This window comes from Saccopteryx leptura, chromosome 11 (assembly GCF_036850995.1).
Source record: "Saccopteryx leptura isolate mSacLep1 chromosome 11, mSacLep1_pri_phased_curated, whole genome shotgun sequence".
NCBI lineage: Eukaryota > Metazoa > Chordata > Mammalia > Chiroptera > Emballonuridae > Saccopteryx > Saccopteryx leptura.
In genome coordinates this window covers 65,037,726-65,053,056 of record NC_089513.1, presented here as the reverse complement: position 1 = coordinate 65,053,056, position 15,331 = coordinate 65,037,726, and the positions used below count along the sequence as shown (strand labels likewise).

Below are 15,331 nucleotides of genomic sequence, written 5' to 3'. Positions count from 1 at the left end.
GGGTAATTCACTGGGCAGTTTCTCGGGCCACCAGTGCAGTAACAGCAGATGTCAGAAAGAGAACTGGGACTCCGAGCAGGAGACAGAGAGAACCAAGCAAAGCCGCTAGCCAGGGAGCACTCACAGACCACTGCCCTGGACTGTGAACAAGACAGTTACTTATGCATCTGTATTTTTTTCTGATACCCTTTTCTATTTTAATAACGTGGGGTGGGGTGAGGGTGGATTTTAAATGACTCAGATAGAAGGAGTCATGGTCTGATGTGTGTCTTTTTCCCTGTATAGCTTGCAGAGGGGTAGACTCTTAAAAGGCTCATAGCTACTCTTACTACTCTGCTGTGTTTTCAGAAAATTCTGCCACTTATCTTTGACTAGAACGTATTTAGCTATATTTCTTTCTGAAGAGATCGTAAAGCTCTAAACCAGGGGTAGTCAACCTTTTTATACCTACCGCCCACTTTTGTATCTGTTAGTAGTAAAATTTTCTAACCGCCCACCGGTTCCACAGTCATGGTGATTTATAAAGTAGGGAAGTAACTTTACTTTATAAAAATTATAAAGCAGAGTTACAGCAAGTTAAAGCATATAATAATGATTACTTACCAAGTACTTTATGTCGGATTTTTGCTAAGTTTGGCAGAATAAATCTTTATAAAACAACTTACTATAGTTAAATCTATCTTTTTATTTATACTTTGGTTGCTCCACTACTGCCCACCATGAAAGCTGGAACACCCACTAGTGGGCAGTAGGGACCAGGTTGACTACCACTGCTCTAGACTCTAAAATGCATGGTGAGAAGTTGTATTGGCTGTGTGCTTAGGCCTTAGTAAATTGAAAAGATGTTCTTCTGTCTGTATGATCGTACAGTATCTGCGTTCTAGGAACTACATAATCAGTCTAATTGTCTCTGACTACTTGCCAGAGCCATCCAAGGCACCTGCCTCAGCCTGGGGGTGGCAGGTGTGCCTTGACCTCACGCCCCAGAGGGCCCGTGCCATTTGACTGTGGTCTGCTTTCAGCTCACCTCCTACAGATTATGAGTCTCACCTTCCATGGTTATTGTCATGCTAAACATTTTATATAAGTATATGATTATAAATAGGACTCTATAAACAGGTAACCTGCAGTAGCCATGAGGCTCTTTCCAGTGACAGCTCACACTGCCGACAATAAGTAGAAATAGTTGAATAACTATTACAGAACATGAAAACCTTCTGCAAAACTTCCATCACTGAAGTTACTGGTAAATGTTCGGTGGAATATGGTTCTATAGTGGACACTGTTCAAAGCAGGATAGGTAGTTGGGCCCCGTCCCTCCAGGGATTTCCTCATCAGTTTCTGTAACGGACACCGGCTCTATGCCAGGCTCCTGCTGCCTCTGAGGGTACTGCCTACTTCCAAGGGCCCAGTCCATGGCGGAGGAAGACCAGGAAACGGGCACTAACAAGATGATAAGTGCTGTGACAGGGTTCAGAGGCACTCATGGTAGTGCACCTCTGTTCAGGAAGACAGAGAGGCAGGAAATGCAGACTCCCATTCACGGTGCCTGAGCCATGGTGAGGAGGAGGAGAGCGCTCCGGGAAAGGGGCTGCCTGGAGCTCACCAGGCCCTGGTGTTCCCAGCAGGTTCTAGCACTGGGATACTGAGGAGGAGGTCCTGCTGCCATTGGTTCAGGTGGGAGAGGAGCCGTTCAGGGTGGTGAGCAGGGATTTGTGGAAAGCATTCAGCCCTCTCAGCGGTGGCTCTGTGTTCTGCATCACAACCTTCCCCCATGCTGCCAGGCGCTGACTTGATCTGATGGAGGGATGGGGCCAATGAGAGGCTCAGAATCTCCCCCATACAGGGTCAGAAAGGGCATCAATTGTATATCTGGAGCTTTAAAGTAATTAAACATTTAGAAATGAGGACTTCGTGAAGGATGCTATATTAATGAAGGAAAGACTAAATGGAAGATGGTGTTCACCATACCACAAACATAAATTAGTGTTATATTAGGAAACGAAGGAAGTAGAGCCGCACTTCCCCAGAGTTCTTTCAAAAGAGCACAGATACTCATGCGTCTAGTATGAGTCAGTTCAGCTCTTCACTGAACCAGGGAACAGACCAGCAGGCCTCACACAGTCTCTTCTGTCTCTGTAGTTCTCCGCTGTGCATCTTGGAATTTCTTGGAGATGTTGCTATAAAAACGCAGCGATGCCATCATCGAGGTCATCACTGTCCCTGTTTCACAGTAATAAAGTGCTGGGATGCCTTCCTGTAAAGTTCAGGCTGGATTTATTATAAAATGTCCGGTGTTCCGATTGCACTGACTCAGGCATCAGACTTTTTATAAAAACCGCCCACTTTTGCAGTGCTGGTCAACCTGGTCCCTCCCGCCCACTAGTGGGCGGTCCAGCTTTCATGATGGGCCAATCGCGGCGTCCTTTGGTTGCTTCGCTACTGCCCACCATGAAAGCTGAACCGCTCAGTAGTGGGCGGGAGGGACCAGGTTGGCCAGCACTGCAAAAGTGGGCGGTTTTTATAAAAAGCTTGACTACCCCTGCGGCTCATCCACTACAACAACATGAGCTGCGTAGCCCCATGAGAAAAGAGGGCGTGTGAAAATTTGACTTTGGCCTAAAATTCTCTCCTTGCGTGGCCTGCTTTTTGGCCTTGTCCTGTCAACATCCGTAACTGTTGAAATCAAGGAAAACTGACTAGTGGGCGGAATTTAAAAACCCCTATTCGGCACATGAGATTTTGGAAACCCTAAAGTATCCTGGTTATTTTCTCAGAACTCTACCATTTCTTAAGGTTTTTTAAAACATGTGTTGGTTTTTTTTGTTTTGTTTTTTTAATTATAATTTTATTTTTTTAATGGGGCGACATCAATAAATCAGGTTACATATATTCAAAGATCAACAAGTCCAGGTTATCTTGTCTTTCAATTATGTTGCATACCCATCACCCAAAGTCAGATTGTCCTCTGTCACCTTCTATCTAGTTTTCTTTGTGCCCCTCCCCCTCCCCCTTTCCCTCTCCCTTTCCCCCCTCCCCTTGTAACCACCACACTCTTATCAATGTCTCTTAGTTTCACTTTTATGTCCCACCTACGTATGGAATAATGCAGTTCCTGGTTTTTTCTGATTTAGTTATTTCACTTCGTATAATGTTATCAAGATCCCACCATTTTGCTGTAAATGATCCGATGTCATCATTTCTTATGGCTGAGTAGTATTCCATAGTGTATATGTGCCACATCTTCTTTATCCAGTCGTCTATTGACGGGCTTTTTGGTTGTTTCCATGTCCTGGCCACTGTGAACAATGCTGCAATGAACATGGGGCTGCATGTGTCTTTACGTATCAATGTTTCTGAGTTTTTGGGGTATATACCCAGTAGAGGGATTGCTGGGTCATAAGGTAGTTCTATTTTCAGTTTTTTGAGGAACCACCATACTTTCTTCCATAATGGTTGTACTACTTTACATTCCCACCAACAGTGTATGAGGGTTCCTTTTTCTCCACAGCCTCTCCAACATTTGCTATTACCTGTCTTGTTAATAATAGCTAATCGAACAGGTGTGAGGTGGTATCTCATTGCAGTTTTGATTTGCATTTCTCTAATAACTAAAGAAAATGAGCATCTTTTCATATATCTGTTGGCCATTTGTACTTCCTCCTGGGAGAAATGTCTGTTCATGTCCTCTTCCCATTTTTTTATTGGATTGTTTGTTTGTTTGTTGTTGAGTTTTATGAGTTCTTTGTATATTTTGGATATTAGGCCCTTATCTGAGCTGTTGTTTGAAAATATCATTTCCCATTTAGTTGGCTTTCTGTTTATTTTGTTATCAGTTTCTCTTGCTGAGCACATAATACACCATATCAACAAAACAAAGAACAAAAACCACATGATCTTATCAATAGACGCAGAAAAGGCTTTCGATAAAATACAACACAATTTTATGTTTAAGACTCTCAACAAAATGGGTATAGAAGGAAAATATCTCAACATGATAAAGGCCATATATGATAAACCATCAGCTAACATCATATTAAATGGCACAAAACTGAAGGCTTTCCCCCTTAAATCAGGAACAAGACAGGGTTGTCCACTCTCTCCACTGTTATTTAATGTGATACTAGAGGTTCTAGCCAGAGCAATCAGACAAGACAAAGAAATAAAAGGCATCCATATCGGAAAAGAAGAAGTAAAGTTATCACTTTTTGCAGATGATATGATCCTATACATCGAAAACCCCAAAGAATCCACAAAAAGACTACTAGAAACAATAAGCCAATACAGTAAGGTCGCAGGATACAAAATTAACATACAGAAGTCAATAGCCTTTCTATATGCCAACAATGAAACAATTGAGAATGAACTCAAAAGAATAATCCCCTTCACAATTGCAAAAAAATAAAATAAAATACTTAGGAATAAACATAACAAAGAATGTAAAGGACTTATATAATGAAAACTATAAACCATTGTTAAGGGAAATCAAGAAAGATATAATGAGATGGAAGAATATTCCTTGTTCTTGGTTAGGAAGAATAAATATAATCAAGATGGCTATATTACCCAAAGCAATATACAAATTTAATGCAATTCCCATCAAAATTCCAATGACATTTTTTAAAGAAATAGAGCAAAAAATCATCAGATTTATATGGAACTATAAAAAACCCCGAATAGCCAAAGCAATCCTAAAGAAAAAGAATGAAGCTGGGGGCATTACAATACCTGACTTCAAACTATATTATAGGGCCACAACAATCAAAACAGCATGGTATTGGCAGAAAAATAGACACTCAGACCAATGGAACAGAATAGAAAGTCCAGAAATAAAACCACATATATATAGTCAAATAATTTTTGATAAAGGGGCCAAGAACATACAATGGAGAAAAGAAAGCCTCTTCAATAAATGGTGCTGGGAAAACTGGAAAGCCACATGCAAAAGAATGAAACTGGACTACAGTTTGTCCCCCTGTACTAAAATTAACTCAAAATGGATCAAAGATCTAAACATAAGACCTGAAACAATAAAGTACAAAGAAGAAGACATAGGTACTAAACTCATGGACCTGGGTTTTAAAGAGCATTTTATGAATTTGACTCCAATGGCAAGAGAAGTGAAGGCAAAAATTAATGAATGGGACTACATCAGACTAAAACATGTGTTTTAATAGTTCTTCTGGAATTCATTCTCTTCTTGGTCTCCCCTTCCCCTCCTGTCCTCTGAACTAAAGCTTGAATAGGGTGTTGAAGGGAGAGGTTCTTAGCATTTTTCCTTTCTATGTACCCCTAGTTCTCTGCGCCCTTGCACATAACCTGCCCCCTATAACATGAAATGGACACATCTTGTAGGCAGGCGTGGGCAGACCGGGACAGAGAGGGGCAGCAAGGCCATGTGTTGGCCCAGTGTCAGCTGGCATCTGCCTCACCTCTGAGTGCTGAGGCTCGGCTGCTGCTCCACAGGGTGGGGTGCATGGCTTCTCGGGAGCGGTAGTGCGCATGCATCTGGCTGATAAATATGCCTCTTCAATCCCTGTCCAAAGAGTCCCCAGGGTGGGGGAACAGGCCTCGCTGCACCCTCTGCTGCCCCGCGCACAGCCTTTGTACCCTGGGCCTCCCAAGCTTGGAGCACATGGAAGAGAAGTGAATGAAGAGCAAGGAGGGAAGGCACGGATGTGTGTGAAGCTTGGGGAAACTGGGCCAGGCACGGCCACCATAGAGGGAAGGTGTTTCCAGCAGGGTGTGGAGGGTTCGCCTGCCAGAGTCCTGAGGGACCAGGACAGGGAATTGCTGGCGGAGGTCCTGGGAGCCCTGAAAGTGTCTGTGGGCGAGATCAGGAGCACAGAGATCTTGAAAAGGGACCCTTTGAGGAAAGGTATGCTGAAATTCATCTGATACTCACATTTAAAGTGGGAATGCAGGGTTGTTGGGGGTCTTTTTAATACAAATTTCTATTGCTTGTTCTGTGAAAGTTATTTTCTTGAGAAGATGTGAAGGCAGGACTTTGGCAAGAGTCATGTCGGGCGCTGACGGAACACTTCAGAGGCCCTGACTGCTTCCGAGCAATCCCAAAGCCTGGGTGGGGGGACTCTGAGGGAAGATTCAGGAATCACGAAAGAGGAGACAGGAACCCCCCATCACGGTTCTTACAGGGTGTGTGGAGAGAGTGGGGGAGGCCTGGCCACCTGGGTTTGTGAGCCCCCAGCCCCGCCCCACCCATCCTCCCATCCTTCTCATCTGCCATCCAGGCTGCGAGGCATACCCTGGGCTGGTAGTAACTTAACTTGCTCTTTACAATGGTTTTTAGTAGAATGTTCCTGTTTGAAGTGAGAGAGGGAGGACGGGTATGGGAATTGCGGGCATTCCTGTTCGTGAGCTTGAATAGGGACCTTGAAGGGAGAGCTTATTGGTAGCACAGGCCTCTGGGGTCTGGAAGTCAGCAGGCTTCTTTCCCAGAGTCCTCTCTCTGTTCACTCGAATTCTCACTCTGAGGACCCTCTGGATCCCTCTTGGGAGAGTATTTGTAGCCCCAAAGATAATAAAAGCTTCGTATTTTCCAGTTGTTAGGGTTAAAGAAAAACGTCTGTTTTCGTTGAGTGGTTTTGCCCAGACTTCAAAGCAGAAGCCTGCTGCACATTTGACAGGGACTGCCCGGCTCTGCGGGGGCTCCACACCCAGTGCCTTTACAGTGTCTCATGGGTCCCTGATGTTGGGGGCTTCCGGGAGCACCACAGGTGACCCTGACATGCTTCCAGGGGCCAACTTGCTGCTGCTGCTGCTGCACTTGCTGTTGCTCCTGCACCTGATTAGGACTGGGTTGTTAGGACAGAGGCCTTTGGGACCCTGGCCAATTCCTATAGGAGGACCTGCCTGTCACCCTAGTCCGAAGGCTATAGTAGCTCAAGCTATGATTAGGTTTCTGTCACCCAGGGTGGCCAGTGGGGCTTCACGGCTTGCCTCCGTGAGTGATGCCCTGGGCACCCTGTTCCTGCCAGCCTGTGCCCTCACCCTGCCTCAGGCAAGTTTCACACTTCAAACGCCCATGAACCCCTAGGGGTCAGCACGTATCCCCTGTGTCGCAGGCACACCTACCGGGACTATACTCATGCATGAGAACTCAGGACCATGACGCTGGAGCTACTCTGACCACATCTCAAATCCTGGCATCTGGAACATCCCCGGGAAGTCCAGGCTGCTAGTGTTTGTCCTAGAATGCCTGTCGTCAGTTCTCCAAGTATGGCCAAAGGTTCTAGAAGGTCCCCAAGACCCTCCCAGGTGGTCACTGAGGCCAGATCTTTTTCATATACCCCAACCAAAGCAATGTGTCATAGCAGATGGGAAGTGAGGCAGAGAGGCGAACGCAGCTGCCTTCTGGGAAGACGGACCCTAAAGCAGTGTGAAGTGTAAAGAAGCACCACTCTTATTGCTACATTTTTTGTTTGTTTGTTTTGAGAAATATAGTTATTTTTATTAAGTGTTCTATATGTTGATATGTAATGAGTTTCTTTTTAGTGAATAAATATTAAAATTTTTCCGTTTTAATTTTAAGTCCCGGTAGGGATAGACGGCATCACACAAACAAAGCTCCCTGAGAGCAGTCAGTAACTTCTAAGAGTATGGAGTATAGATGGGTCCTGAGCGGTGGGTCTGAGCAGGTCAGGAGGGCAGAGCCCAGGAAGGAAGCACAGCGGGTCTGAGCACAGTGGGTGTGGGTCGGGCCTCCAGGGTCAGGGCGGGGCCTGGTCGGCTTGGCATGTGGACAGGAAAGCTGACTAAGCACAGCCTTAAGAGCAAGTAGTCCCCAGTCACAGAAAGATGGTGGGGATGCTATACAGCAGTGGTCCCCAACCTTTTTTGGGCCACGGACCGGTTTAATGTCAGAAAATATTTTCACGGACCGGCCTTTAGGGTGGGACGAATAAATGTATCATGTGACCGAGACAAGCCTCAAGAGTGAGTCTTAGACGGATGTAACAGAGGGAATCTGGGCATTTTTTAAAAATAAAACATCGTTCAGACTTAAATATAAATAAAACAAAAATAATGTAAGTTATTTATTCTTTCTCTGTGGACCGGTACCAAATGGCCCACAGACCAGTACCGGTCTGCGGCCCAGGGGTTGGGGACCACTGCCATACACTGTTCCCATCAGGCGTCCCCAAACTACAGCCCGTGGGCCGCATGCGGCCCCCTGAGGCCATTTATCCGGCCCCCACCACACTTCCGGAAGGGGCACCTCTTTCATTGGTGGTCAGTGAGAGGAGCACTGTATGTGGCGGCCCTCCAACGGTCTGAGGGACAGTGAACTGGCCCCCTGTGTAAAAAGTTTGGGGACCCCTGGCTGAGATCGTTCTTACCCTTGCTTTCAGTGAACTTTTTAGTATGATATGAGGTAAGAAGATTCATGCCTTTCAGACAATATTAAATGTTCTATCTGCTGACTCAGACCAAAACAAATCAAATCCAGACTGACTGCAGATCTAAACATAAAAATACACGCTACAAAAATCTTAGAAGAAAAATATTCTTAGAATAGTAGAGATGGAGAAGACTTTTCTAATCAAACAAGAAGCTTAGAATCGATAAAGGATAAAAGACAGTATTTTTTTTTTTTTTTTTTTTCATTTTTCTGAAGCTGGAAACGGGGAGAGACAGTCAGACAGACTCCCGCATGCGCCCGACCGGGATCCACCCGGCACGCCCACCATGGGGCGACGCTCTGCCCACCAGGGGGCGATGCTCTGCCCATCCTGGGCGTCGCCATATTGCGACCAGAGCCACTCTAGCGCCTGGGGCAGAGGCCACAGAGCCATCCCCAGCGCCCGGGCCATCTTTGCTCCAATGGAGCCTTGGCTGCGGGAGGGGAAGAGAGAGACAGAGAGGAAAGCGCGGCGGAGGGGTGGAGAAGCAAATGGGCGCTTCTCCTGTGTGCCCTGGCCGGGAATCGAACCCGGGTCCTCCGCACGCTAGGCCGACGCTCTACCGCTGAGCCAACCGGCCAGGGCAAAAGACAGTATTTGATGACAAAAAAATTTATATATATTTTTTATAGAGAAACTCATAGCAAAGTTTAAAGAAGACTGGGGAAAATATATTTGTACCACATGTAACAAAGATTTATAGCCCTATTATGTAAAGATTGGTTACAAATTAATGAGAAAGAAAGAAATGAGAAAACTACAAATAAACTAATATTATGAAAAAGACAAATATAAATTACCAGGATATAAAATTACTAGTAATTCGGTAAATATAAATTAAAACAAGATACATATTTTGGCCCATCAGATTAGCACAAATGAAGAGTGAGTGTTCGTTGTTGATGAAGTTGTGGAAGAGGGTGCCCTCTCCTTGACAGGGGCCTTTTCATAAGGCACAGCCTCGGTAGCCATCAGTTTTAAAAGGATATACTCGTGACCCAGAAATTTCAATCTTAGGAATCTTTCCTACTGGGTACTTACAACTGTGGGTCAACACACACATTGATGGTGATACACACACACACACACACACACCATATATATATATATATATGTATATATGTCATAATAGAAAAAAAGAAATAAAACACCTAAACATTCATTACTTGGAAACTATAAGTTCTAGTATATTCGTATTCTGAAATAGATAGCCACCATAAAGAGTGAGGTTGGTTTATACGTATATATTCTTGTTTTAAGATGTCTGTGATATGTTAAGTGAAAAAGACTAGAACAATATGTTTGTACAGTGATTCCATTCATTAATAAGAAGAAAGCCCTTATTCCATAGGCAAAGGCACAGAGATACACAGTGGGTGGGCTGTGCCCCCTCCCCCAGAACAGCAGGGGTTTGGATGAGGCTCAGGGCGCGCTCCATACCATCGAGGGGATCTTTCACATCGCACACTATTTCCTTCTATGTTGTTTAAATTTTAAAGGTCATCTTTATAATAAAAATCCTTTTCAAAAGAAACACAAGTATACCCAAATTATGTCCATAAAATTATGAAAATATATATATATATATATATATATATATTGGTTTTACTCTTTCTCCTATTTATTTTATCTTGACAGGTTTTCTTAATTTTTTTTTCATTGTAAGATCAAGAAAATATTCAAAATTCCCACCCTGACCTGCCAGAGACACTTCTTAAGCCACACTAAGTTATCACCAATCTTGTTCTCCCTCATTGTAAAAGGACTATTTCTAGGGTTCTGCTTTTTTTTTTTTAAATAAATTTTTATTAATGTTAATGGGATGACATTAATAAATCAGGGTACATATATTCAAAGAAAACATGTCTAGGTTATCTTGTCATTAAATTATGTTGCATACCCCTCGCCCAGAGTCAGATTGTCCTCCGTCACCCTCTATCTAGTTTTCTTTGTGCCCCTCCCCCTCCCCCTAACCCTCTCCCTCCTTCCCTCCTGCGTCCTCCCTCCCCCCACCCTTGGTAACCACCACACTCTTGTCCATGTCTCTTAGTCTCATTTTTATGTTCCACCAATGTATGGAATCATGTAGTTCTTGTTTTTTTCTGATTTACTTATTTCACTCCGTATAATGTTATCAAGATCCCACCATTTTGCTGTAAATGATCCGATGTCATCATTTCTTATGGCTGAGTAGTATTCCATAGTGTATATGTGCCACATCTTCTTTATCCAGTCTTCTATTGAAGGGCTTTTTGGTTGTTTCCATGTCTTGGCCACTGTGAACAGTGCTGCAATGAACATGGGGCTACATGTGTCTTTACGTATCAATGTTTCTGAGTTTTTGGGGTATATACCCAGTAGAGGGATTGCTGGGTCATAAGGTAGTTCTATTTGCAGTTTTTTGAGGAACCACCATACTTTCCTCCATAATGGTTGTACTACTTTACAGTCCCACCAACAGTGGATGAGAGTTCCCTTTTCTCCGCAGCCTCTCCAACATTTGCTATTACCCGTCTTGTTGATAATAGCTAATCTAACAGGGGTGAGGTGGTATCTCATTGTAGTTTTGATTTGCATTTCCCTAATAACTAATGAAGATGAGCATCTTTATGAAAATATATTTATAACTGAATTGCTGTAGAATAAATCACTATCTGCACAGCTTTTCATATTCAGGAGAAGATGACCTAGAAAGACACTCTCGGAGTGAAGAATTAACCCGTGAAGACTTTGTGTGGGATCCTCCACTGTAGTTCTCACTGCCCTCTCTTTTGATGGCTATAAAGCAAGGAAGTTTTCTTGAGAAACAAAAGCATGTGTCCATTTCTGAGCATGGTTTAACCTGAATGGCAATTTGCTGTTCATTCACAAAATGAAATGAAGGTTGGTAAAAAACAAGGCATTATTCTGGGTTCAGTCTTAATGCTCCATTGGCCACCTTGACCTCAGCAGAATTACCGCCCTGCACAGGTCAGCGGTTGCTCTTCACTGGGTGGCGGTCCTTGGGTTGGTGGCACACCCCTGTGCCCGGATCCTCACTGCTCCGCTGAGCGGCGCTCCTGTGCTCTCAGGCCAGCGCAGGCCTCTGTCCCGTCAGCACAGCGGTGCAGGCGGAGCCAGGTGTTCCAGAGGAGATCGTGGCCTCGATAGGTGTGCCCCAGAGGTATTCATTGATTGCTCTCTGAGTGAAGTCACTGAGCTACCTGCCAGACACCGTCCTATGTCTGACAGCAAAAATACAAAATAAAGAAGAGTCGGTTTCTGATCATGGTTTGTTGTAAGGGACAGACTGAAAAAGTACCGTCAGCATCTCCTGTCAGCGTGATGAAGACAGGGATCCAACCGCATGTCCAGGAAAGCTTCACACAAGCACGGTGTGAGGTGGCGCTGGAAGACACAGGGCGTCCTGGACGTAGAAATGTAATGCGCAGAGGCAGAGTCGTGAGGACAGTGTTTCTGAGTTAACAAGCCTGTCCACCTCCCACAGCCTGTGAGGATAAATGAGGTCCCATTTATATCTGGACCCCAAAGGCACAGTTCCTAGCCTGTTCCCTCTGGTTGGGAGAAATGTCAGCCTTTTCCAGGAGATTCCCGATGGTCCCTGGGAGAGGTCTGGATATATATACATGAATGTGGTGGCTCCCTGGGGCTTCCTCCTCACAGGAAGTAGATGCTTACGCCCTTGGGGATGATCTGGGCACCCAGGCCCTCTGGAGGCCTTGCCAATCAGCCACTAGACATCAGAAGTATCCAGAACACTAACACTGAAGGGGCCGTAGGGAGCCCCCTGGGTCTCGCTGACACCAGTCTCAGCCAGCAGTGCCTGCTGGCACCTGCCCCTTCACTGCCAGCGGGGCGTGCACCCTCAAGCCTACCTGGCCTCCACTGCTCACTGCACGGGGCTCAGCAGTTCCGTTTCCTCACAGCCAGCTTTCCATTCTCCAAGGCGCACCTCTAGATCAGCCGTACAGACCCAGTGCCGAGGGCAGCCGGCCCTCAGGAGAGCACTAGGGAAGTCTTGGCCCCTTGGCTGTGTGGGGCCCAGGACAGGAGTGAAGGACAGTGCTACAGGACAAGGCGTGGTGGGACTCAGGTAGACCCTTCCTCTGCCCCCATCCCAGGCCCTGCCCCTCTGTTCCCAGGGCATGATGGTGGAGGCACACAGCTGAAAATATGGGCGAAGGTGCCACCCACTCCCCTTGTGCGTCATCCTCAGTGTGAGCCCTGTGCTGAGAGATGATGCTTCCCCACTAGCATGTGCGTTGTGTGTACATGTGCAAGTGTGCATGTGTGTTTGTATGCATGTGTGTATGTCTACGTGAATGCATCATGCCCATACGTCTACTTGTCTGTCCACACGTGTTTTGTGTGCATGTGCATGCATGCACACAGTTGTGTGTGTCTCGCTGTGTTCATGTCCATGTGAGTGTGCATGCGTGGATGTGCTGCAAGTTTGAGGCAGTAGCACAACTTGAGAGCACTCTCCCTCTTTCTCTTGCCCTTAATTATACCCCACACCTCCCCACCCACCTCACAACAAAGGTTGTGCACTATTCTCACCCTCTTCCTGGGCCTCTCACCCTTTAAACTGATGCCCCTGCACAGTCACTTCCCTTCAGTGTGTGGGCAGACTCAGAGGACAGCAGGCGGCCAGCACTCAGCAGAACCATGCGCTGGAAGCCAGAAAGCAGAGAGTCTGGGTTCTAGACCTGACCTTGAACACTGAGCCTCTGCTTCCTCCTGCCAAACCGAAGGGCTTGAAACAGCGGCCCCTTATTGGCAACCCCATGCCTGTTTATTCCAGAAGTGGCTCCATGACGCTGTGCTTGTGTGAAGTGCATGGTAACGGAATCTAGAACATCTCTTGTAATGGCCGTGTGAGAAGCCCGGCGGCGCCCTGACTGCCCACCGAGCATGGGGCGGGATTGGAGACAGTGGAGATGTATTTGCTACATTGCGTCCGAAGGCAGTGGCTTTGATGAAAGGAGGTCGGAGCTTTTTATCAACATGCATTTTTTGTTCAGTGTGCTGTGTGGATTCTTTGTGGATATGCTTTGGGAAACTTGACTCAACCACGAAGAGGGGTTTAGTTTTCCTAGAGAGGTCACACCAGGAGAAAAGCTTCAGTTCTGAGAGACTGTCTTAACTCCCCTGCGGGGGCGGGGAGGATGTCATCTGGCAGGACAGAGTTGAGGTGATGGAAAGCTTTTCCTGAGCCCAGAGGTGGCCCTCACAGCTTGCCTGCCCGTGGGAAGGGGCCGGCGTGCGGCAGGCAGCCTGGGCTTGTCTCTGAGTCTCGTTCATGTGTGAAATGTGAAATAGTGTCAGTTACAGCACAGCAGCTCTGGGGGTCTTGTAAGGCCCATGGAATACATGTTCCTCAGGCTCTTCTCATTATAGAATTGCAAAGACAAGGCTTGTCTGAGCACCAAGGTTAAGCTGAGTGCCACAGGTCTGCCAGAACGTGAGCCCATGCCTGCGTCTCCCTCTATTTAAATGTTATCCGAATGTCAAAGTCTGGCAGTGGCTGGGTAGCAGGCCTGGGGAAAAACAGTCTCTCTCTCCGGAGGCTCTTGTGAGGACCAGATTCGTGCCAGAGGCCTTCCATGCCCGGTGGCTGTCCTGGTCAGAGGGCCCCGAGGAGCTGGGGTGTGGAGACCTAAGAGGGCGGCAGTGCAGAGGGGCACATGGTGGCCGAGGGGACGGCGGTGCAGAGGGTGGTAACACGGTCTCCTCTTACATCGCAGCCGAGCTGGAGTTCGCCCAGATCATCATCATCGTTGTGGTGGTAACAGTGATGGTTGTGGTCATTGTCTGCCTGCTGAATCACTACAAAGTGTCCACGCGGTCTTTCATCAACCGCCCGAGTCAGAGCAGGAGGCGAGAGGACAGGCTGCAGCAGGTAAGTGTGCCGCCCAGGCCTCTGGACAGCTGCCGGGGTGCCGCTGGGGGCCCGGGGCGCCCCGAAGCAGGGTGGCCTCTCCTGTCAGCCCACCACAGTTCAGAAACCCGGCAGACTCTCTAGTGGAGGTTCATACACTTTCAGACAAGCATGTGCATCAGTGAATTCTCACAAACTGAGCACACCTGTGTAGCCAGCACTCAGTCAGCAAAGTGACAGGGGCAGCCGCCAGAAACGTGCTGGGCCCCGTTCCAGGCCCGCTGGGCTGGAGACAGCAACGGCCTGGACGGCTGTGAGCACAGAGAGCTGCTTTCCCTCCCCTGCCTGTGAACTTTGTAACAGTACAGTCGCACAGTAGGGGTCTGCCTTCTTTCATGCCCATCACACCTGGGAGGTCCACCCGTGCTGTATGGAGAGGGCTGCCCCTAGTGCACGGGGCTCGCGATCTGCACCGGTAAGGCTCTGCGGAGCGGCGGTGGACACCGGGCCCGGCCTCCTCCGTGACTCAGCGCAGGCTGGGCCGTGTTGGCGCTTACAGAGCGGCCCCTAGGAAGGCTCCGCAGGTTGGCATCTCAAGGATTCTAGCTACTTCTGAGCCACCTCTTCCTCCGGAAAGTAAAACACTGATACTCAGTTAAGCTGCTCTAGGATCTCTCTGTACCTGGTAGACCAAGGGCCGCTAGAACTTTCTCTTCTGAGCTAGTTTTATAATCTGTGATTCTGGTGGCTTTCAGTGAAAGGCTTGGAAATGGTGGACTTAGGCGCCTGTAAATTCTTGGTTTTGGTGGTGGGCGAACGAGGCAGCATTCCCCCGTAGTACTCAGCCTCTGAGTGTGTGTGTGTCAGGACCAGGGTGACTGGGCCTCTGAGTGTGTGTGTGTCAGGACCAGGGTGACTGGTGACCGCCTGCCTTCGGGAGACCGTCACTAGTGTGGGGGCGCAGCCCTCCCAGCCCAGGGCCCCTTCGGAGGTCAGAGCCCTGCTTTGTTGGGGCTGCGGGGTTGTT

At 47.2% G+C, this 15,331-nt stretch overlaps 1 protein-coding gene across 6 annotated transcripts in view; it reads left to right on the top strand.

The window, feature by feature from the left end:
- LDLRAD4 (low density lipoprotein receptor class A domain containing 4) overlaps window positions 1–15,331 on the top strand; it is a 567,361-nt gene that overhangs the window by 517,198 nt on the left and 34,832 nt on the right. For all 6 annotated transcript variants that reach the window (XM_066352252.1, XM_066352253.1, XM_066352254.1 and 3 more), the window contains one exon: window positions 14,171–14,325. In XM_066352252.1, coding sequence (XP_066208349.1) covers window positions 14,171–14,325 — 155 coding nt within the window. The remainder of the gene's footprint in view (window positions 1–14,170; window positions 14,326–15,331) is intronic.